General features: G+C 38.5%; 1 protein-coding gene across 3 annotated transcripts in view; it reads left to right on the top strand.

The window, feature by feature from the left end:
* The window catches only part of SCUBE1 (signal peptide, CUB domain and EGF like domain containing 1), a 190,841-nt gene that overhangs the window by 78,168 nt on the left and 87,692 nt on the right, over positions 1-24,981 (top strand). For all 3 annotated transcript variants that reach the window (XM_059846144.1, XM_059846142.1, XM_059846141.1), the window contains exon 5: positions 19,782-19,907. In XM_059846144.1, coding sequence (XP_059702127.1) covers positions 19,782-19,907 — 126 coding nt within the window. The remainder of the gene's footprint in view (positions 1-19,781; positions 19,908-24,981) is intronic.

The raw sequence follows: 24,981 nt of genomic DNA, 5'->3' as shown, positions 1-24,981 counted from the left end.
AACCCTAGGAGAACCTCAAAATGAATGTATATAATGAGGTCAAAAGAGTGTCCCGTGCTTCTTAGTCCATATTTATCTCTTTTCAGAGAAGTTCAGCACTGAGCTGGTGGGAGAAAAACACCCAAACTTTTTAAAAATTGTTTGGAGACACCTAGCTTATGTAAGTCCTTTAAAGTTTTCCCTGAATGAACATGGAAAAAAATATCTCTGGCTGCATGACACCAACACTGTTCTCCGAGGACCCTGAAGCTGAGATCTCTTGCTCAGGAGTTAATTTTTTTACAAACTTTTACAGCAGAGTCACCACACACACTGATCAGTTCATAGTTCAGAAGTGGATATAAGGGGAGAAGGGAGGATTTCTGAGTATGCATTCCCGTTCTTTAAATTTTCAGGCTAGAGTGCTATGTAGAGTTCTTTCTAGCTCCACTTTGTATTATTTACAAAGCAAATTCCAAAATAGCATACAAATTATTTTTAAACTCTCCCCAACTGGCTTTTCTATTTGAAGACTACACAGCCTACACCTTAGATGCTGCATCTCAGACAGACATTCCTGTCACCTTTAAATCCAGAGACAGTGACTCAGTCATAACCCTTTTCTAGCCTTTCCATCCTTAGCTGAAAAATTGGGATGTCATACTGTGACATTGCCACAGACAAATGAAATTTCTTATATTTCAGTGGAATTCCCTCTTGTCCCATCAAAGGGCACCACCAAGTCTGGCTCCATCTTCTGGCTCCATCTTCTTTACTTCCCCTTTACTAGGAGGTGTACACATTGGTGAGATCCCCCTGAGCTTTCTGTTCTTGAGGCTAAATGATCCCAGCTCTGTTAGCTTCTCCTCACAGGTCAAATGCTCCAACTCCTAAATCATATTTATATCTCTTCACTGGATTCTGTGTTGAGCAGTAGGTGCATAAACAAAAAATAAACTGAAATTTCCAAGATTTTTGCTTCAATATACTATCTCTAGGCTAAAAGAAACACTGCCATATACTGAAAGCAATTTTGCTTGGACTTGGACAAGCCAATGTTTGAAGGGCTTGTTTCACACCCCCAGAAATTTTCTCTAATAACTAGCAGAAAGGCCATTTGGACTTTCAGGTCTAGAGCTGACTGGTTACAAAATTATAGCATGTTTTCTGCTTGCTACCATTTCGTTAACATAATATTTCTGTAATATTCTAATATTTTAAGCTAAGCCTGTATAGTAGACCTATTTCCATGGCCTTTTTTTCTCTACACTTCAATTTTGTTCTTGTTTTCATTTCTGGTAGGCAGATATTTTTAAATGGTTCCAAGAAAAAATGGTGTCTTTTTAGACCAAAATACATTGGCTTATTAAAAAAAAAAAAAAAGTTTAGATGGATGTTTTCTATCATTTTAGTAGACTCATTGCAGGGATTCCTTCCCTAGTTATAAGTGATATGTAGTGAAGGAAGTTGATATTTTTTGGTTTCAGTGGCCTAATTGTAATCCAGTGTTATCAGAAGTACTGTATCACACCTTGAATCTTGCACTAGCAGAAAAGAAGATTTTCTCCAGTAGTTGCAGTTCAGAGTCTTCACTCACAAGGTAAAGGCTGTTTGATTAATCCAGTTTTCAGTCCATATCTACATGCTCTAGAAGCCATGTCTTCAAGATTTATGAACACCGTGGCTAGCACTCAGGTATGAATTCTTACTCACATACTCTCCAAATATTTCTTTTCCTAAATAATGTGTAATTCCAGCTTCAAATTTGCCATTTCAGCAAAAATGCTTTTGCCATCAAATTATCTGAGTGAAATTCATTGAAAGCATGCCTAAAAGGGGAATGCAACATTCATGGATATTTACTTTAAAATATAGATGTACATTGGGCATTAACAGCATTTTTAGAAGTATCTATTGCTGTGTTGCTCAGGTCTTCAGGCCTATGGAATTTTTAGCTGAGAACCAAGATCTATGTAGACCATACTGGTGATGATTTGTGGTAAGAACTGCACCATGTAATAGTAGGGTTTAGCCCTGGAAAATAGCAGCAAATTACACAACTATCTCATCTTCTAAACCACACAGCAGTTATATGGTAAATACTCAGGGACCTGATTGAGCTTAATTATCAGGTGAGCTGCAAAGACGTGTAATTATTGTGAAGCCCTACCTATGATATCCAATGGTGGAGTTACCACAACAGTCAAATACACTTCAGAGCTCTGTACTCACTCTGTCAGTGTAAAGCATTAGCATTAGTTTTTGTCATGATTTTTCTCCCAGGATTCCTTTATTTGTTGAGTTTTCAGCTCATGCTTCCCATTGCACCCTTACTGCAGCTGCCCAGAGGAAGGGCTCACCCCACTTCTCATATGGGAGAGGCCTGAGGGAAGGGTCAGAAACCTTCCATGCCATCCATCTTCTCTGTCCTCCACTTCCTTCAGCATGCAGGTAGTTCTAATCATTTTCTTGGGTATCATGTGCTCCTGGCCTGTCCTCCCTGTGGACAGCAACCAGCTGAGCCAGTAAACCTGACACCTTCAGTACTGCACTTCCAGCTTTACAGGGCAGCTCATGAAGAAAATCTACTTGTTCTAATAAAGTGCAGTGCTAGAATCTGAGAAAAGTTCTACATATCTCCAAAAAAAAAGGCAGCAGCTTGAAGAGATTATTGATACATTGATTTTTTGGTACTTGCGTAGACTGATGTGAACACTTAAAGGTGAAGCACAACCATGACATAAATTGTCACCAGTGGTCCTGGTGGCAGGGAAGACTAAGAATAGTAGGATGAAAATATTTGAAGTCTGGGAGGAAGCATTGGTAGATGCTCCAGATGTAGTTGTTGCACTTTTTGAATGAACCAGATGTTGGCTTTTCTGCTCTATTTTGTAATTTGTATCTCTGGGTGCAAAATCTTTTGCTAAGGAGTTTTTTTCTTCAATGCTGTACACTGCACAGGACAAGAACGTCGTAGTTTAACTGAAGTGAAGCAGAGTAGCCTGGATGCTGGACAGTTTTTTTGTTTGTTTTGGGTTTGTTTATTTTAAAATACACAACAACCATACTCCTTTGAAACAAATAATGTTTTCTTTGCTCGTCCCATACTAGGCTGCTGTCTTAGTCAGACATTTGAGCAGAGATTCACATGCACTTTTTACAATCTCTTAGTCATAGGAATGTTCAGTCATATTTTCTTAAAATGATATCCAAGCCTTTTTTTTAGTCTTTATGGTATTGAAAGTGTGTTAGATGACATGGAACTGTTGGAGCAGGTCCAGAGGGAGGCCACAAAAATGATCAGAGGTACAGAACACCTCTCTTGTGAAGACAGGGTGGGAGATTTAGGGTTGTTCAGCCTGAAGAGAAGGCTCTGGAGAGACCTTTTTGCAGTGTTTCAGTACTTTTAAAGGCTGGTTATAAGAAAGACAAAGATCTTAGCAGGGCCTGTTGCAATAGGACAAGAGGTTATGGTTATGATCTAATAGATTCAGACTTGATATGAGGAAGAATTTTTTGTGTGAGAGACATAAAACTAACATGATAGAAGACTGTTCTCCAGCACGGTGAGCATATTCAATCATCTTTCAAAATACATTCACCTGACATCATGTTGGCAAAGTTGTAGCTCACCAAAAAACTTTCTTTAAAAGACTGAGGGAATTGAGGCATTGGAACATTATCTCTGCATTTAATGTTGTGTGTCCAAGAGAGATTCTGACCTCTAGGGGAGTTATTTCTCCCCCTTAACCATGCAAGGAGAAAAAAGAGACTACATTTCTTCTACAGACAAAAACTATTTGAGATGGATTGTAAAAACACAGATTTCCCACTTTCACATCCCTTAGTTTCTTTGGAGTTACTACTGTAATCTAAGTAGTCTCAAATTTGGGTTTACTGTTTGTTCATGTAAAATGCATTTGGTTTGGAAATTTCTGGGAAGGAGTATTTTTGCTGTGAGAAGTAGCAATTAAAAACACTGACTTAACTGTCCTTACTATGAAAACAATGCTGTTTAATTTTCTTCAAACTTCTTTATTATCCTTGGAATCAGAGAATCACAGAATGGCTCAGGCTGGAAGGAGCCACAGTGGTTCATAGGGTCCAAGCCTCACCTCAAGCAGGGCAAGCCCAGAGCACAGGGCACAGGATTGTGTCCAGAGAGGTCTGGAATATCCTCAGTGAGGAGACTCCACACCCTCTCTGGACAATCTGTTCAGTGCTCAGTCACTGAAGAAGTTCTGCCTAATGTCCAGGTGGAACCTCCTGGGATCAGTTCCTGCCTGTTAAAAAACTTCTGAAGATATGGAAAACAGTCATAATTACAGAATAATTTTGTTTGGAAAAGACCATCAAGACCATCAAGTCCAACCTATGGTTGATCCCCACCTTAATCAACTAGCCCAGAGCACTGAGTGCCATATCCAGTCATTCCTTGGACATCTGCAGGGACGAGGATTCCCCCACCTCCCTGGGCAGCCCCTTCCAATGCCTGACAGCCCCTTCAGTGAAGACATTCTTCCTGATATCCAGCCTGAACCTGACTTGACACAGCTTGGGGCCGTTTCTTCTTATCCTGTGCCTCCTCCTGGATTGCAGGTCTGTTCTGCTCCCTATAATACTGATTCCTTTTGTCACTGCGTGGCATAGGGATGCATATTAATTTATCCTTACTCCTAGAAAATGGCGTTTATCACTTGAGACCTTGTCTGAGAGTATAAGAAATTACTTAACTTCTTCACTTTTAAACTCTGTAAATTTCTTACAGAGCCAGAGAAGTCAGAATTAAACAAAATAGAATACTTTTCGTTGGTAACAAATCTGTCCACTACTTGTTTGTCTTGAAAAGGTATCAATGCAGAAGTGATCATTAAAAAGTACGCTTTCATGATTTGTTCTTAATTAGCTATGTCAGGCTATCACAACCCCTGTTGTATAAATTTCAGTGACAACAACAAGGGTAATTTATACAGTGACAATAAATGCATCTACTGTACATTCACAATGAACCAATAGCTGCAGTAATCATTCAGCAAGTGGCTTGCACCATCTTAGAAGGAGGAACCTTTATAATTTTCTGTTCAAACAGCCAATTTCATTTAGATGCCCTTTCATATGCTTACCTCAGGGACTTCTTCTTTTAGGATAACTTGTCATCAAGGACCACAAAATAATTTTCTGGTTTCCTTTTTGTTCTGACATTAGTGGCTTAGTTCAACCAAATTTTCTTTTCTGTTCAAATGGAGACCCCTTCCTAGCTAGTCCTTCATTAAGGAAATTAAGTGGTGGTTCTGTGCTGGGTAAAAAGATTGCCACTGATTATTGTGTTGTAGTGTCCCTTTTGGATTTGATGGCTCTTGCAACAAAGTAAATTCCATGCAAAGAGCCACGACTTCTAAATGATCAATCTAAGCTTGCTCAACATTTCATCAAAAACCCCTCTTTGGTAGGAATGTGTGTGCAAATGTCATCTTAGAAAAACACGTTAGTGCAAAGCCTCTTACAAAGTACTACTTATTTATAAGATTATGTGGGTTTACCTAACATCACTCTTAGGTTCCTTATTATTTCCAAATTTCCATCAGTAGAACTTGCATGCAAGAGAGAAGACCTGTAAGACAAGAGTCATAATCAAAAGTAACAACAATTCTCTCAGTACTTACGAAATCTGGCAATTGCCATAGTGGAGGGAGAAAGTAGAGTGGCTGCCAGTAACATTTCATAACAGAAGGAGAATCTCTGTCTGTTTGCTCACGCCATGAAGTTGGAGATGGAAGTTCAGTGGCACGTTATAAATCATGCGGAATGGCTTCCTAGTGCTGGGAAGTTCACTGTTGTTAGTCTGGGGTGGGACATACCCTCATTAGCAGATGTGCCAGACCTATAAACCTGCATTTGTGAAGGTGAAGTCATAAAAGCAGTTTCACAGAAGAATTGCAGTCAAAGGGGAAGAAGAAAGGTTTCCTGTAGCAGCTCTAAAAGGCTTAAGGGGTGCTATCCCAGTTTTGCTCTCTGGCACCCACCACTTGACCAGACTTCTTCATCACTTTTGGAAGAACAAAGAGGGACCACCTCCAATCTGGTAAACACACATCCCCAAATAGCATTGTGTTCTCTTCTTTGGCTGGCCAAGTCATGTAGGTGGAGCTTGTCCTGCATATGTTGTGTTTAATTAAGATTGTGGTACCCTGTAATTTTCTAGGATGTGGATTACCATCAAACTGGATTTTTAAATTTGAAGTCAGGCCCAAGTATGTGTTCTTTGCCTCTTTCATTGTTTCAGTGAGTGTAGAAAAAAGCCCATGAGTGATGCCCAAACCCAACAATATGACGTGTATTAAAATGGCATACAGACCACGCACTGTGGGAACTTCCCAGATCTACAAATAATTCCAGGTTATGGTAATAAGGCAGCCAGTTAGAAACATTCTGTCAAACCCACAAAGAACTCCACTTCATAAGAACTCAAGAATACTGATCTCAGTGTCTTACCTTACCTCGAGCCTGAAACTCCTGTTTGTATCACAGGTTGTTTGCCCAGTACTTTGCTTCTAAACATACAGAGTTTCCTGTGTTATGCTTTGCTGAATATTGATAATGATGGCCCTTATGCCAATGGCAGAGAAGAATGCTTGTGTTTTTTTCAGTCTGCTGTCGTCCCACAAGCAGCCTGGGCACCACAGAGCTGTTGTGAGAATGTAGTAGATGTCAAACCTTCCCATGAAACTGCATTAGAGATCTTGGAATGCATACATATTGTCAAGCCAAGAGCTTTAGTGACATGTAAGCAATTGTCATGTCCTGTCACATTTCCTGAGGAATATGGGAAAACTCAGTGGCACACCTTTTCCTGGTGAGCCTGAAGGCTCTGGACAGTGAATGCTTCTGTCTGCTAGCCTTTCCACTTATTACTCCATTATCCTACTTTTTCAGTATTTTCTTCTGTTTTTTTTCCTGTTTTTCTAGGTGCAAGGAATGTAGTTTACTGGTCTGTTCAGTAAACTACCTTCTGAATTCCATATTCATTCTAGATCACTTCCAGCACTTCATCAAAAACAGCTTTGCTTTCCTTCCCTTGATGGGGCTTGCCTTTTCTTCTCCAGCATGGACTGTTACCCTGTCTGCTGACTGCTTATATGCTGAGTGCCAGCATTATTTCTCATGTTCCCTGCAGGCCTCTGATTCAGGGACAATGACTGACTGTCCCTTCATGCCTGTCCAGCCTCCATCAGCTCCATCAGCATTTTGCCTCTAAGACCCAGCTTTTGCTTTCTCCATCTGAGAAATGCTTACACACTTACAGCTTTTATTTTTCTCTCAGCCAAGGATCTGGCAAGTTTCTTAGCAAAGATGTGTCACAAAAAGCCTACTCTGTTACCTCCATGGTAAAAGAAAGAGCAGATGTAAGACATATTTGCTAGCTTTTGTTTTGCAGTTTGTGGCCAAAAAAGGTGTCATTAAATCTTTTCAGTGCCATCTTTGAGAACATTTAAAAAATAATTTTGTGATCTAAGTGTAGGGAAAATACACCCCTTGAAGTGGAAATTGTGCAGGTGAACGAATCCTTGCAGAGGCCATAAAAATCTGAAGTTTTAATCAGATTATAATATTATATAGTTGGCTTTAGTTTTGTGACAGTCCAGCCACAGGCCACTATGGACGTTAGGGTTCATCTTCTGGCTTTTCTGCAAATATTCCTAATTGGAATTCCTAGATGGAAAGCTCTTTCTCTTTTGAGAGGTACCATTAGTATTTAGAGTAGGTTAGAGTAAGGAAGTTTGATTTTTTTTTTTACCATCATTCCTTCTGCTTCTGCCTTAAAAATGTACAATTGTACAGGATCAAATGGAGGAAATTCAGTCTGAGGATTAAGGGGATGGAGGAAAGGAATGATTTAGGTAATGCCTGATTATTGTGAAGAATTATTTTTTTTTAATTACTGGTGAAGGAGAATAATGTTTCAAGTTTTGGCATATCTTTTAAAATATCTCATCTTAGTAGCTTTCTTCTCTCTTCAGAATAAAAATCAGGGATTTTCTCAAAGATCTGTGTAAGAACAGTATCACACTGAAGTGACCCTTGTGTATTGCATGAGTTCTGAGGTAACCTAAAAGCAATTAATATTAAGTGTACTTTCAGTCACAGAGTTCAGCAGAGTTAGGAAACTCTTGCTTAATAAGACACATGTACACTTTTAATACTTACTTCATAAATTAGGCATATAAACTTCCAGTGGCCTTGAAATGATCTCAGAGGGGTTCAAGAGGCTTTTAGCAATTCATCAAAACAATTGGTTTGTTTTGTTGACAGCCATGCAGGAGTGTTGATCTGAGAGACTGCGAAACTAGGAATTACCACTCAGCTTTCAGCCTACTAAGGCCAACTAGGAAATTACAAAAAGCAGACATTTTCTTTCCAAGTCTCAGGCAAGTCAGAAGGGAAGGGAATCATAACATTTCCTCCCAGGAATTTGTCTTTTATTCCTTTGGCTTAAGAGATAAAGAGTAATGTTTGCGTACTGAGAAACAGATTTCACTAATTGTTTTTTTTCTGGGGAATTTGGTGAATAGCCCCTCAGATAAGCTGGGTTAGACCGTCAGCTGCTGTATTAAAGTCTTTCCACGGAGTTTTCTAAACAATTCCTAAATGTGTTGAAATCTAGAAAGAATGTGGAAGCTCTTTTTCCATTAAAGAGAACCCGGTCAATGTTAGCATTTAAACTGAAGTGAATAGTGGAACACTTTAAAACATTGTAGAAGTTCTAAAGAGAAGGGAATATTGTTGGTTCCCACCATCTCAATATGTTTTTCCTCTTTACTGGGTCACATTTCCTATAGGATTTCCACAGTGACCAGTGGAAAGCAGAAGGAACTATCCAAAATGAGCAAGCATTATCTCTATTTAGAGGTAGAGGGAGAAGCAGTGAGAAATCAAAGGGCAGTGTAAGAACATGTGTGCAGAAAAAGATTCAAACTTCTTGAATTCCCTTTCCTAACTAGCACAAACTTTCCATTGTAAATGTGCGATCAAGTTCTTGTCTTTTACTCATAGATCACTCAAATTCAGCTCAAGAGCTTGGAATTGCATGATCTTAGTAATTTCATGTTAGTGCTTTAAATCTGATCCGTTTTCTGCTATATATCTTCGCTGTCATTAACCCTACCAGCCCTTTCATCTAACTCTCTGGGACATGCACATTCCTCATCTCCAACTCACATCACTCCTTTCTTGCTTTCCTCCACACTTTTCTCTTACACATGACCCTTTTACTACTTAGAGGCAAGGAGAAGGAAGCAGGAGGTTTTCCATACCCACCTTCAGCTTCTCACCCTAGTACAGGTACAGAAAGAAAGGTCCAAAAGATACAAACAAGCCAGTGCACAGTGCATTGACCTTTATTTTATGTAGAAAGCACCAACCAGCATATTCAGGGCCCCTGTATGAAGATTGCCATCAGAGTCATGACTGAGCTTCACAAAAGTGTAATGGCTCAGAAGGACTTCCTAATTATTTGCTATATGACTCCTAAAAGTCCCTGCAGTCAAATCCTGCTTTGGTAAAGGTTCCACTATTTATGAACTGACTTTGTGTAGGAAGTGTATCTACCATTTTGCTTTGGCCATTGAGGTTTTAAACTGAACAGTGTTTTCCAACTGTTTGGTAACACATCCAGTGTTGAAATCCTGTTTCCCCCATTTGTACAGAATTGGAATAGCTTCCTGTTATTACATGACTTTAAAAGCCCAAGTTTCCCACTATAGACAACTTTAACCTGCTGGCTTGAAATTTATATTGATTCTGTTACTACTCTAGCTCTTTTTGTTATGAGTCTTTTAGGTGAATGGGCAGGGTTCTGTAAATTTAATTGCAGCAGATGTTTCTCTGGGTTTTCTCTCTCTCATTTCACTCTGGATTTTAGTTGTTTTTCCTTGGAAAGGTACACGAAAGGGAAATCCTTGTATAATCAAATGTTTGTTTTACCATCTAAAGCTTGCAAAGGGTCCTTAGCCTGGGCTGATTTCTTCTTGAAGAGCTGTAATTATTCATGGAAAGGAAAAAAAAAGCCTTTGTCACTAATAGGCTTCTTGGTGCTTCTTGTAACAGTCTTTATTATTCCTTTCTACATAATTTTCTATTGATGAGGTGAATAAAGGCTTCTTCTGCTGTTGAGAAAGAAAAGGTAATTGTTCTTTTTTCACATTTACCAATGCTTGTTGCATTCCTTATGTGTTTAAAGGACAAGGATGCAGAAAATGATGTTATTGATGGCATCACCATGGCAACAGTTCTTTGGAATAACACATTCTGGCATTGTTATTCTGCACACACAAAAAAAAAGGGGGACTTTCTTTTAAGCACGAACAGATTGTGCCCCTTTTAAAGGCACCCATGAACTTTGCTTTTCTGAAGATTTACAGACTGGTTTGGGGCAGAAAGGATTCTGACATCATTTACCTCTCTGTGTACATCACATTATGGTGTTAAAAAAAAAAAAAAAAAAAAACACTTCGAAAAAGCCAATGGTTTAAAGAGACACAGTATGGGAAGGATACATAAACATTTCTTTGATCAGAAAGACAAAAAAAGAAAGTTGAAAGAATTTTGAAATTTATGAGCTCTAGGACCAGACTCACTAAATAATCAATCAAGAGACAGAGGAGACTGGAGGAGTCAAACACTCTGAGCTTATTAAAGTAGTTATTTAGTTATGACAGTACTCCAGATAACATTGCTTTTACCCCAGACACTACACACATCTTAACACATTAGGATAGGAAATTGAATTGCTTTCTCACAAGGCAGTTTGCAAACATATATCTTGGCTTTCATATTTCATCTTCCATTGTCCTCAGGTATGTAAAATCCTACTGTATTAGCATTTAGAAGCAATAGCATTTTCTTAGGCACAGTACAATTTTATTCTTTTTGACTCTACTGCGGTTCTAAAATGTTCTAAAACTTTATTTCTCAGAGACTCATCAGTGAAATATATCTGTGTTTTTGTAAGAAAAGGGAGAAGGGAATGTATCAAACTTGGGAATGTTTGAAATCCATTCTGCTCTCTGTGGTGCTTTTTCTGGCACCCAAGTGCACACCTTCCTGTTTGACTTCTCCAAGGAAAAAGCTATCTTCCACACTAACGCTGCATGGAAATGGGCTGTACAAACCTTGGGACTTGAACACTTTGCACATAAAATGAACTTGTGTTGTGCAGATGTACCGCTTAAATATAGCCACTATCTTATTTTTGAGAGAAATTGTGGTTGACTCTCTCGCTCCAAATACACCGTCAATATTTTGGTTCTAAGTTATGTGTGACTTTTCTGGAAGTCACCACAGCTGGTAGAAATCAGCTGTTTGATTGTTGGACAATAACTGACCATTGGATTTTTCTGCTCACAAAATCTTGATGAAAATATGAAGCTCTGAGTACAGCTACCTGTAGATGTTGCTTCACATTCAGCTTCCCAAAGCTGAAGTGACTTCCTAAAATGGAAAAGGAAGCTGGAAACTATTGCTTTAGCCTTAGTGAGCATGGGGTCAAATTGAGGAATTCCTTAGCACCACAGTGATTTTTTTTATTTGGTAAGAAACAAAGTGACAGAATGAGCTTTAGATCTTGATCGTGTTTAGCCCTACTACAAAAATGATGCTCTGTATTTACCTGGAAGAAAGTGAGCAGCCTTCTTTCCTTGCAGAACATATTTTTGAGTTTAAATAGGTTATGTATGCATTAGTACATATAGAATCACAATTAATTATGAATATTCATTATATATAAAAATTGCTACATATATATAATTATACATACACCTATTACAGTACATAATATATATATAGATCCATATACTATAATGCCCAGTATCATTTTGCTAATTACATAATTTTGCAAGAAGTTGTGAAATTGTCCTGGGAAGAGTTTGGGATGTGAAGAAGTTCCTGCAAAGGAACTTGCTGTTGAAATATTTACTCTTATTCCATCTATCTGAATGTATTCTATGTGTTTGAAAACCTGCCCTAGAAATATTTGTCTTTAAGATGTTTTATTAGAAATATTTCTAGAATAATTCTATCTCATGTCTGTCTCATGTCAGTTGTGCATATTGCAGAAGAAGGAAGAAATTGCCATATTTTAGTGGGCTTTTTTTTAGTCCTATCCTCCCATTGCTTGCCTTATCTTTACACAAATGGTACTGCTATGATTTAATTTTTGCTTAGAACCTGTTCAAAACCTTCTCATGAAACAGTAATGAAAAGCCATCTTTTCGATTGATTTTTTAAATTTCTGTTTGTGATAATTTTCTGCTCTCTGAGATTATTTTAAGTCTTTTTATTGGAGACCTAAAAACTTTGCTACATCTTTGTGAGAAGTTTCGCTTGTAAGAGGTAATGAATGTTTGATTAAATACTCAATTTTCATGTGACCAGGAAGGTTGAAAAAACATTTTCTTGCCATTGTCTGATCTTCTGCTTTACAGTATTTCTATGTTATAATCAGGTACAAAGAGAGAGACTCTAGAAAAGAGTGAGGCAAGTTTTCCTAGCTCTAGTATGCTAAGACCAAAGACCTCATATGAATATTTAAAAAAAAAATAAACCTGCAAAACCCCTCTTATTCTTGTGCCAACTCTGGATTTTTTTGTGTTTCCTCAATCCTGCTGTTGTGAGTGAGTGTTTGAGACCCCAGAGTGGGCTGAGGTGATTGTTCCGTTACCCCTGCCCAGCTGAAGGTGCTCAAGCTTGTGGAGGTGCTGTCCTTCACTGGCTCTGCTGTAGTACCACAGCCCTGGTACTCAGGATAGCCAAGCTATTCCAGGTTTATTTGCTCCCACCAAGGCACCAAGAAATAGGAGAGTGGTGGTGAAGACTCAGATGCAGAAAGTGCATTTCTCTCCTCTGCCTCTGGCATGGCCTGGTCTCCCCTCAGAGTCACCCCCATTTGCCCAGGGACATCATGGGGCAGTGACCCCCTGAAAACCTCCCTTTTCTTTTGCTTTGCTTTACTCTTTAAGGAATTGCTATTTTTTAAAGATGAAGCAAAGTTAAAAGCAGATTGTAGTGCTGTGTTTTGTTTTTCTTTCCTTTCCTGTCCTTACGTTTTTCTTCCCCTACCATTTATTTCCCTTTAACATCAGGTGCCAAGTCTATACTGGCAGAGACTCACAGTTGATTCTGCCCGAGCAGCATTGGCACACAGGTTCTGGTCTATCTTGCAGATTTTTTTTTTTTTTAGATAATCAATGTGTGAGAAGGTAACAGAAACTATTGGAAACAGTTTCAGCAAGCCTCAGCTCCTCTTGGTAGCTCTGCAATGTGGAAAGCAGATTGAGATTGAAGATCTTCTTTCATGTGTTCACCAAAAACCCATCATACAGTCACAGTTGGTCACAACCAGCATGGGATGGATTTCAGCCAATCTTCTTTATTCTCTTCTTGGTCCTATGGGAGTTGATGACATTTTCTGACAACTTTGGAATCTGTTTCCTTTCCCTACTTCCATAGTTTCTCTTTTAAACTTGGTCCATTCATTCTCATCATTCTCCTGAAACCACAGCACCTTTGCAGAACTGCAAATCTGTGCTCTTACTGCTCAAAGAATGAAGTTATACTTCTGATACATTCCCATTTCTAAATCTCAAGACAAAAACCTTCTCCATATGGTTTCCTGGCTGCCACTCAGAGCAGGAACATCTTGTCAGAGATCAGACTGCAAGTCTGCCTTCCAAAGATGCTGGCCCTAAGCACATTTCAGATCCAAAATGAAAAGACATGTAATTGCTAAACAAACTTGAATTTGTTTATTTTATAATATACCAACAGCTGTTTTCTTGCACTATGTCCAAGATTTCTCCAGACAACCTACTTAATAGTGTAGAATTCTGTTTCCTTGGGTAAGTTTGCCTGCTTTATTTGTTTTCTTTCCAACCTATGTTGGGGTGAGTTGTAGTCACTGAAACAACTATTTTTTCCCAAAGTTTTAGACAGAAACAAGTAACTTATTTCAGGAATGAGGATGGGAAGAAAATGTTGTGTTCATTCAGTTAACAGTATGAAAAACATTAGATGTTCATATGGATGATTACATTTCCAGCATGCCCAATGTGGGGTTTATCACTTAGCTCTGGAGGTCTGGTCCTAGATGGATGCTTTGTACCTGTGGTGTTGGGATCAGCTGAGGAAGGGCACCTGCCTCAGCCAATTAGTTTCATCCTCCATTTTCTTGCTTAAGAGAGCAAATCTTGGTGGGGGTTTTGATCCTCAAGAAAGGACATTCTGTTTTGAGATGAAAACATCTTACTTTTCTCACTGGGGAGCAGAGGTCGCCCAGACATTCCTCACATCCCAGAATCAGGTTCTTATTAGGGAGCCAGAAGTGTCCAGAGGATCTGATGCAACTGTGTAGCATAAAGGTCAGATCCAGTCTGTTGGAAAACAGTCCTTTGGCTTTAATGGTCCTAAGATCTGACCATATGTATTTGTTTACTCTAATTGGTTTGTTTAGAAAATGCTTATTTTCATCACCCTTGAGATGGACATGAGATCCTGGAGTTAGAAGGCAAAGGCAAGGACACTCCCAGGTGTAGATGGGGAGCTGCTTTCCACAAGTCAGACAAAAGGTTAACAGTCTGTTTCTATATGATAAAAACATACATGCATAATGTACCATATGGCTTAGAACAGCCATCTCACATTTTCACCAACATCATATTCCTGCCTCCATTAGAAACTTGCTGTGTTTTGGTATGCTTCCATTCCTCACAGAGTAAGAACTCTGTGAGAGGAGTTGTCTTTGTCAGTTTCCTAAATTGCCTGGTCATTGACCGGTGTGTTTTATTGTAGCACAGTAGTTTCTTACACAAATTTTAAAAAGAGAACAAAAAAGAAATTTCTGTGATGTTAATAGTTTACAGAACAAGTAAAATGAGAATGCTTGTTTCCTCTTGTATTCTTTCCTCTCTCTGCTACTGAAGATGTATCTTATATCTTATATATGGTGCAGCTTAATAAGAGATCTCACTGTGTACCTTGTGTTAAAACTAACTTATCAACAAGAAAGGATAATGTGATTATGTAGTTTTCAAGATTGTGTGTAAATGATGCAAATGCTGCTGGGCATGTCATTGTGTATGTATGGGTTAATTTCAAGATTTCCTGTAACTTCTTAGCACATTCAAACACATGTAGCCTGAAAATATTCTGAAAGTTATGTATGCAATTTAAAGTGGTCCTTTTCAGATTGTGTTTGGAATCAGCGTGCTTCAGAATGTATAAAAACAGCAGCAATATAAATACAGAGTAAGTGAAATCATGGCCACATAGAGGATAATCTAAGCATATATGATGAGCCACATCGTAAAATAATTGCTAAATGCTAAAAGTCTTAATTAAGATGAAAACAGACAGTGTTAATGAGAAATAAAGGCCAATCCATGCTTTAGTTGTCACAGTCAGCCTGATTCAAGCACTTTCAGGGCCATTGAGCTGAAAACATTTTTAGAGCATAATACAATGGAGAGGCCATTATATCAGACTGAACATTTTGCAGAACAGCACTATTAAGAGATTTGTGATAACTAGATGGCAGACTGGATTAACATAGTAGACTCACATCCAAATCTCTCCTAGGCCAGGAACAAAAATGAGTGTGGATTGTGGGTATACATAGCAGTGGCTGTCACTCTCCCATGAACAATCTTTTGTAACTTAGAGTCAGGAAAAAATCCAGGAAGGCAATAGAAGAGAGTTTCTCAAGTCATATCTAAAATGCTGAGAGAGGGTTTAGTTTAATTAGATCCGTGTTTTCCTTTCTTAAGAGACATTTCCCTTCCTGTTTATATTTTCCACTGGATTTTGTTTTGCTGTCTGTAAGGTGAATTTGCTGAGAATGTGTCTGTGTTTCAGAAGTTTATTTGACTGTCTGACAGCACTGCTGAAGAGATGTGCACCCATTCTTGGGCTGGCTTTGGAGATTACCTTGAGTAGCAGCATTTGGCATTAAGACACTGCTTTTATGAACAGTTAATGTGTAAAACCTAGAACATTTCAACACTGGATATTTTAGTGTCATGCTGATAAAGTAAGGGGGTTTTTTGTGCGTGTGTGAGTACAGACTTCTCTCTTATCAACACTTAATCTTTCCCTTCACTTGGGAACTTTGGTTTTTCACTTAACCCATAGTCCCATCAGTTCTAGAAGCTGGGACACACCGAGCACTGCAAAAATCAAGACAGCTTGAGAGCAGTTCCTTGTATTCCAAACCAGAGTGAGGCAGATATGCACACAATGGAGAGAGAGGGTGGTCACAAGTTCTGCAAATAGTTTTGTAAATACCTTCTGGTTAGGGCTTGGATGGAAGATCCATTGTCTGATACTTTGCCCAGGCTAAGCAACACACTGAGGTAAAACCGCTGTGGGTATAATTCTGTATTGATGTGGGAGAGGCCTCCAATAGTTCTATGGGTGTTCTCCCTCTCTGTCCTGTTTCTGCACTGCATTAGTCAGCTCAAGGAAGGGGCACCATGAGAAGCACAGGGCACCTCTTGGTAACAGGACCCATCTGCTGTTGGGGCTGATGGTGATAAAGAGAAAAGCTTCAAACAGATAAATGAACAGCAGAACCTCATGCAATTTTCCCATGATAATGTGTTTGTTTTTTGGGTTTTTTGGGTTTTTTTGTTTGTTTTGTTTTTGTTTTTTTTTTTTAATTTGAATGAGTAGTTTTCCACCCCTTTCTGCAAATGAAGAAAGTTTGACCACGATTGTGAGGCTGGAGCACACTGCCCACCTGCTCTTTGGGTCACCCGTTGTCCTGGGGCTGAGCAGCAAGGCAGGCACTGAGAGGCTTAAATCCCCCTTTTACATTAAGGAAACTTTTCCCATGCTGTTATTCACACTCTGTACCCCTAATGGAAAAAGCATGTGTGTATTAGGTGGCTGCTAAACATTAACTAAAATATTGCAAACCTTTCTTTCTCAGGGGGCACGAGCAAGGAGAAATGATAGCTCAAACATCCCACTGCTCCTGTGGCAGCAGTGTGAATTTAGCAGAGCAGTTCTTCACTACCAGCAGTGCACCTTCTTATAGGAAAATACTGGAGGTGCTTTATGTGTTTCTAGTCTATTTTAAAGTTTGGACTACATCCTACTTAAGAGAATACTGAACAAAGTCATTTTAGGAGTATATTGCTCTCCTATTTATATGCATTTGTATAGAAGATAAGATTAGTACTAGAAAGATACCTAGCATATTTTTGCATTTTTAGTGTGACTTATGTGCTATATCTTTAAAGATTCGATATTGCCTCAAGAGTCAATTAGCAAAAAAGTAAACTTTATCAATGGTGATTCATAAATTATTTGTGTATGTAGATTAATACATAAGACATCTGGACAAATACTGTATCTGCTGAAAAATTAGAATTTTGAATGATTAAAATTATTTTCAAATTGACACATTTTTGGATCAGATTGCATTTTTAGCAAGGGAAAATATTAATTTGCTGCATTCTTATTTCACTAATCTTTTCAGGCTAAAAAGGTTTTGTTTAGGAAATTATTTATAATTTAATTTTTAGGGATTTTTAAAAATACTGAAATGAGAATTTTTGTTGTGCTTGAGCTCCTGCTTATGACTGAAAAATAATGATCTTTCATTTCACCATTATATTTTCTAAAAGAATGATTTTCAGGCTCAGGAGATTTCTATGGTATTCTCCAGCTAAACATGCAACTGAAATAGTTTTTAGGCAACTCTGATTAATACAACGGATGGAATGATTAATACAGTAACTAAAATATTGTGGTCTTACACGCAACTACCAGGATCACTTTGGTTTCTAATGATTTTGATCTTCAATTTCTCCCAGTACTTTCAGCAGTGCCCAGTTTCTGTCTTCCCATAAAGGCAGAGATTTGGTATCTGCAAGTAAACACTGAAAAATCACTTGCTTGATTACACTTGTGGGCCATTAAATATCTGCTTTCATCTCTATAATTCCTCTCTTCTCAGAGCCTGGGCACTGGGACTCAATCAGCCATGTGTTATCTTTCCCAGATCCCTTTTAGAGCATAGCGCAGTGCACAGGAATGCAGTTTGTCAAACACATTGTGTCTGAAATCCTTTGTTGGGAGAAGTGGAGAGAAAGAGATTATAAAATGCCTCAAACCCTTCAAAAAGACCATTCCCAGGTTTCTTGTATCTGTTCAGCCCAACAAAGCGTTCATACCTCGCTTTGATGTGTAGGGTGGTATATTATAGCATGTAGCGTGTATTGTATCTCAGGGCAGCATCTGTTGTCCAGGCTGCAGCTTACAAAGAATAACTTACTTGGTTATAGTAACTTAGTATTTTTTGGCAAGTTTTTAGGCGCAAGGGCGACACAGAGGGGAATTTAGAAGAAATAAATACATCTGTTTTCTATAATATTTGTTTTCATAAGTGGTGAGATTTAAGACCCTGGTGTGTTTTGTAGGAGAGGTAAACAAAAAAAAAAAAATACCCAATCAGACTGGTAATGTGTGTTTTTCATTACTCTGCTAATACAAACTTCTCAGAGGAAAAGCTAAACAGTGTGAATAACTTCTTGAAGCTGTTAACTTCTGTCACCCTGAGGCAATCTCTGACTGACTTTCTGTAGCGTTTCCTCCTCTTAATTCTAGGCACAAAAAAACATTTACTTGCAATACACTGGCACTGTAGGTTTAAGTTTAACATTTTGCTCTGGAGTAGTTTTCAGAAATTAGCCTAGAATAGGTGGGAGCAGACACACTGCAAAGTGCCAAATGAGTTGCAGTGTCCATGCTGATGTTGCTTACGGCAGTGTAGTGAGCGGAGTTAAAATGGGAATTCTCTGCCAGTATATTCTGAGAGAATTTGTCTCTCCTTTACAGGTCAGATATCCAAGGGGAAGTCTGGGAAGGCTTTGTAATGCAAATCTAGCTAGCCTTCGTTCACACAAGGAATGTTAGATGCTGACCCATAAGAACTGAGTTCAAGATTTCTGTGAATATGTGGGATTTGAATTAGCACGGTAATGAAAGACTCTAAGAGATAAGGTGCATTCAGTATCTAAATCACTGACATGGTTTTGAAAACTAAATTTATCTCTGTGATGATTAAAAGAAAGCTGGTTGATACTATTCCTTGGCATAAACATTAGCAGGAATCTACCCATGGCACTTGGATGCTTGTTGAACAGCTGGTGTGTTTTGTTTAATAGAGTCAAAGACAAAAGTGGTAGTAGGTTTGTTGGAGATGTGCTGTGTTTATGGTGGATGACAGAGAATTGAGATGTAAAACAAATAGCAAAGAAATGGATCCAAGCAAAAATGCTTGGTTGTAATATTTGGCAGATTTTTTGTGTTAGAAAATATAAAGCACGTTAACAGGCATATAAAAATGCACCAGACAGTAACAGCCATTGAATTTATACAAGGAAAAAAATAACAGTGAGATCACTTATCCAGCTCTGAGAGACAGACAGCTTCCTGGAGTATCCTTTAAATCCCTGATATTTTCATAAAAGATTAGAATATAGATACAGAGTAGAGAAATCCCAAGTTTCTACATGAAGCAGAGACACACAGTAGTGCTAATATTTGCCCCAGAGCACATTTGTCTTTTATTACACAGTTTTGTTGACTATATATCTCCTTTCAGCTCTGTTCTTTTCTCTTGTGGAACACGGTCCAGATGAAAAATAAAAGTTACAGACAAAATTATCGGAGAACTGGATATGCATAATTATTTTGTAGTTTTATTTTAATACTAATATTTTCTATTTTTCTTTCATTTTCCACAGAGGGTATGAACTGTATGAATAAAGATCATGGGTGTGCACACATCTGCCGGGAGACACCCAAAGGTGGGGTTGCCTGTGAATGTAGACCTGGCTTTGAACTTGCCAAAAACCAGAAGGACTGCAAATGTAGGTAGATGAAGATTAAATTTCAAATGCCCCAAAATGTCTTGTTTTCTTCATTGTTGTTATGTTCCAGAAGAAGTTAAATTTGTTTTGGCCAAAGGTGATTTATAATTTTGGTAATGAGGAGTTTTTTGCTGTAGAAGATGGATTTGGGGATGGATTAGTGGGATTGAATAATAGAATGTTGACTCAGTTATCAAAATCATAACTTTTCTACTTTCCTATGAATGCAGAAAAGTGAAGGATCCATTTAATCCAGGCTTTCCTTGTAAAGCAATACAAATAAAGCATAATGGATTCTGGCTTGCAATATTTTGATGGTCCACAAAGGATGCATCAATGAATTTAATGATAAATCCACTAGAGCTATCAAATAAAGAGTTTCAGTTCCAATTTTTTTAAAAGACAGAAATTATTTCTCTACTCTTGATTCCACTGCTCACAGTCTAGAATCATTACTTGGAAAACATGCAGCTGCATCATATGTACAGTTCTTCAGAGAAATGCCCAGAGTGTTATATTCTTGAAGCTGGGATGCTAAAGATGCAGATGCTCATTAGCCCACAAAATAAGAAATTGTTCTGTACAGGTTCAAGTAATTGACCTCAGCATTATCTTCTAAAAGCTTCAGAACTGAGTCTTTCTGATGGCTTCAGTGAGTCTTAGATCTAAGTCCAATAGCCTGCATTCCTACTTGGTAGCTTTGAGAGAGACATAAAAAGTGTACTAAAACAACAAATGTTTGCTGCTTTGCACAGAGCCAGGATTTTTGAGACAGTCTTTCTTACACTTCCATTTTTTTCTTGCTGAGATCTCCACTACATAAACACACATAGATGATAATAGTTCCCAAGTACAAAGTGAAAAGAATCACTTTTGAATGTCATAAAGAAGTGCCACAGAGTATTTACAGCCTGATTTCTGCTCTATATTAAGAGGCTACACAGGGCCAAAGGCAAAGGCACAGAGGAAAATGCCTTTATGGTAATTTTCATTCTCAATGTTTATTAGAAGTGAATATTGCATGCTGTTAATTGGAGTGCAATGCCAGCTACATTGGTGAAGCGTGGGAGGATCTTTACTTATGTTGTTATTATTTGTTTCCTCAAATTCTTGTATTCTTTGGGAGTTTCAGTAATAGATAGTGGCAGGAGGATTAGAGCCTTTTCTGGAACCTTATTTCTAAATGCCTCAGAGTTTAATAGAGAAAAAACTTCAAGTTATTCTGTGCCCTCTGGTGTTCAAATTGTAGTTGTAAGTATAGTGAACTTTTGGTGACAGATTTCTAAGTAGGGACACTGAGTTTTCCAAGGCTGCAGAGCTTATTTTGAAGCACACCAGCCTCTAACCCCACAGCACATTCTGCAAGTATGATCCAGAGTTCTTACTTAAACTATTTACTTTTAGTCCTTCCAAATGCCCAGAAGTACAGAGTTGTAGCCAAATAGCCTGGGACAGTAATTGTGAGATTACAGCAGGCTATTTATAGAAGCCTAATTCTGAAACCAAATCCCAATTAAAAAAAAAAAAACTTTTTCACAGCTAACCATTTCAATGCAGCTATGTTGAAGAGCTAGACACTTCCCACTTGCCAGCCTGAGCTGGGTCTGTAGCCCTGTATAACAGGGACAGGTAGGGTCTGAGACACCCTTGTAACCCCTTATCCCTGTCAGTTATGCTGGTTCATCATGGTTCTCCAGGAGTCCAGTCCTTTCAGGGTTTGTCAGAGCTTGCTGCTCTGGTTTTTTTTGTGTGAACAAGTGACAGAGAGTGCAGTACCTCTCAGTACACCTAGTGCCTCTCTTGGTGAATTTTTATCAGCCAGTTTGCAATTCAATCAGACCACTGGGAGAGGTTTTCAAATGTATTGGCCCAAGGCCTTTAGTAACAATTCAAGTCTTCCTCAAAGGAAGATGTTAAAATAAGTTATTGGAGGAAGGCTCCATGCTTTTTGTGTATCACAATTGTCATTACATGCTAGTTACATAACCACATCCATCTTATCATTTGCCTTCACATGCTGATAAGGCAGTCACTCTTGCTTCATGCAGTGTCCATTACGGTCAGTGCTCATTAAATAGGCTTGTGCTCAGTCGCTTCCTCTCCATAATTTAGTGTCATGCCTTTCCTACTGCACAGTACTTAAACCCTATTGTGAACATAACATTTTTCATTCCCTCCTGGATTTTCCCATGATACTTGTTACTGTAATATCAAAGTGCTTTGTAGACATTTGTAATGTATTTTCAAAATACTCTTCTCAAGTTAAAAAGTACTGCTTTTCCCATCTTACAAAAGAGAAATTAATATAAAGATATTAATATCAAAGTCATTTGATAGTGATAGGTGATTACCAAGAGCCACACAGAACCCAGCTAAACATTTACAGCGCGTTACTATGATCCAAGCCAAACTCCTGATGGCTCCAGCTGTAGTTGCAAATGCCATAGAGAAAGGACTATAATGTCAATAACCTATAATAGAAGAGATTCAAGTGATTTGCCAAGCGCTAAGTAGAGATTCCACAGTGAAGGCAGAAATAGGTTAGAGTTTTTAGGGCTCTTTTCAGTGTCTGATCAAGACTGTTCTTTCTTGACAGTCCATTTCTGCTGCTACTCACTCTGCAGCAGATGAGAAAAGATTCCCAGCTGTTTCCACAGCCCTGACATTTCCCAGCTTCACTAGGCACTAAATGAGACAGGAGCATTTTCTGCATTTGTCATTGAAGAAAGTTATCATGACACAATAGGTCTATGTAGAGGTCTGGTATTTTGCAGCTTTTGAGTGCTCAAGATTGCAGCATTAATGGTTTCTTAGTATAAATGTTAAGTATGCAATTTCTAGTTGCCCAACATATCAAGAAAACACTGAAGTGTTGAGGCTAAAAGGGACCTCAGGAAGCCATCTAGAAATACATAAAGCAGAATCATACAGATCCATCCATGATCTCTCAGATGAGCTGCATCCTTTAGCTCCAAAGCATCAATAAATTTCTGGGAGTTTAGCTCCAAAGCATCAGCTTCTGGGAGTTTACTGCTACTCCTGTACTTTATTGGCCTCTGATGTACACAAGCCCAGAAGAAGATTATGCTTTGTCAGTAATTTTCATAGATACTTGCTGGCAGCAGAAAGAAGATACTTCAGAACAGTCAATTTGACTCCAGATTATGTTGAAAAAAACCACAGGAATTTACCTCTTCTTTCTACGTCTCTATCTATCATAGATACTAAGATCCTGTTCCTGAGCACAATTGCATTAGAAGTTTTTGATAAACTGAAGATTTTTTTCCCCAAATATGGACAAACCAAGACATTTTATGTTCCTCTCTTTCTTAGCTGGAAGCTTAAAAATAAGAGGAAATCTAAGGCAGATTCACATACCTGCAAGTTGCAACCTGGAAGAGTTATAAACAAGTAAAAGCTGAATCTTTTGATGAAAAATGCAGGGTAACCCTACCTACAGCTGTTTCTGTCTGCTTCCTTGGATAATAATGATTTAAGTGGGCAGGAAGGCTAGTGCAAAGTGATTCTGAGAATCCTGCCTAGTACTTTTACAATAAAATGCCAACCTCCTATGCCAAGGGGCAGCTTTTCAGCTCCTGCTGACAGTGTCCTCATGCAACTGTTTGCTATCAGTATAAAGATCCCCAGAATGTCAAAAATGTAAAGCCATACTAGAATAAGTCATGTAAGCAATGTTGCATGCACAGCTTTATCACATAGAGGTGCCCATATATTTATGCAAATTATGTATTTAATGGCCAGTTTAGTTTAGAAACAGTGCAGTTTTCTAGTTATCTGGGATGACAATATGCTCATTTGACAAGTCCATCCTACAAAAATGAAATATCTGTCTTTAGCATCTGAGCCATGGTATATATTTCAGTGCACATTTGGACAGGGTCAGAACACTCTTGTCCTGGGCAATTTTTTAAGTTACCAAGTATTAAATGCTAGATTAAATAATTGGCCATATGTTTTCAAGTACTTCTTATCATGATCATGTAAAATGGATTCTGTGAAACTTCAGAGAAGCACTGAAAAAAGGATTTAGACTGTAGAGTGAGGCTGAATTCTGGTACTTTCTGTCTTCTGGGGAGTTTAACATGGAACATCAATATCAGTACTTAGTAGCATATGTACATTAAAATCGTTCTTGTTCTTTGAGATGTCATTTCTCTTTCAGACAGTTGTTTCTCATTTTTCATGATCAAAATCATTTCTACACTAGTCCATATATTTCTCTGGCTGTAAGCACTGGCCCACATGCCAAGCTGAGTCTCAGGACTGTTTGGCTCAGCCCAGTCAAACTGAATAATGCTGCTGGTTCCAGTGTGGGCAGGTGGACAGGTAGGGCCATGATGCTGCCTGCCAGGTGTCTGGCCAGCCCAGGGCCCTGAGCATTGTAGTCAGTGAAAAGAATTAAACTGCTTTGAAGGCACTTTGAAGCCCCAGTGCCAGCCCCAAAGCTCTTTATCCACATGGAAGAGTGTTGGGAGAACAGACTGGTGGTTTGACTGCCAGCACCCACGGAGGGTGTGTGATTTGTTGGGCTTCTCTGTTCTTGTACAGGGCATTCCTCCCACTAAAGGAAAGAGCCCAGAATTCTGACTGCACTTAGGACACATGCAAAAGCTGAAGCACTGTCAAAAGATGGTGTTACTCTGGTTTTAAATCTGCCATATGGGGATAAGTATGTCTGAGTTGTAAAAGATATGTGAATATTCTCCTTAGGTTAAAAAAAAAAAAAACAAAAAAAAAAAAAAAACAAAAAACCTCTTTATTTTCCATCCCTTTCATTTTAACATGATTTATGATATTTTAAGGTGATCTCTGTCCGTTGGAATTTACTATTTTGCCTCTGTTTGCCTCTTCAATGTCACAGACTCTGAATGAACACACAGCTGTTTGCATAGCTGCAGAGTTCAAATTTATCAGAAATAGTTTTTAAAATGACACTTCATGAATTCTCATCAATATTGCTTTAATTCTTCCACACAAAAATGGAGTAGATCTGGATGTCCATTTGCTTTTAAATAATTATGATTTTCTTCCTCTAAGCAAGAGAAACTTCCCA

The sequence above is a fragment of the Haemorhous mexicanus genome, chromosome 5 (genome assembly GCF_027477595.1).
Source record: "Haemorhous mexicanus isolate bHaeMex1 chromosome 5, bHaeMex1.pri, whole genome shotgun sequence".
NCBI lineage: Eukaryota > Metazoa > Chordata > Aves > Passeriformes > Fringillidae > Haemorhous > Haemorhous mexicanus.
Note: the sequence above shows the minus strand (reverse complement) of the source record. Positions and strands in the feature narration are given on the sequence as shown.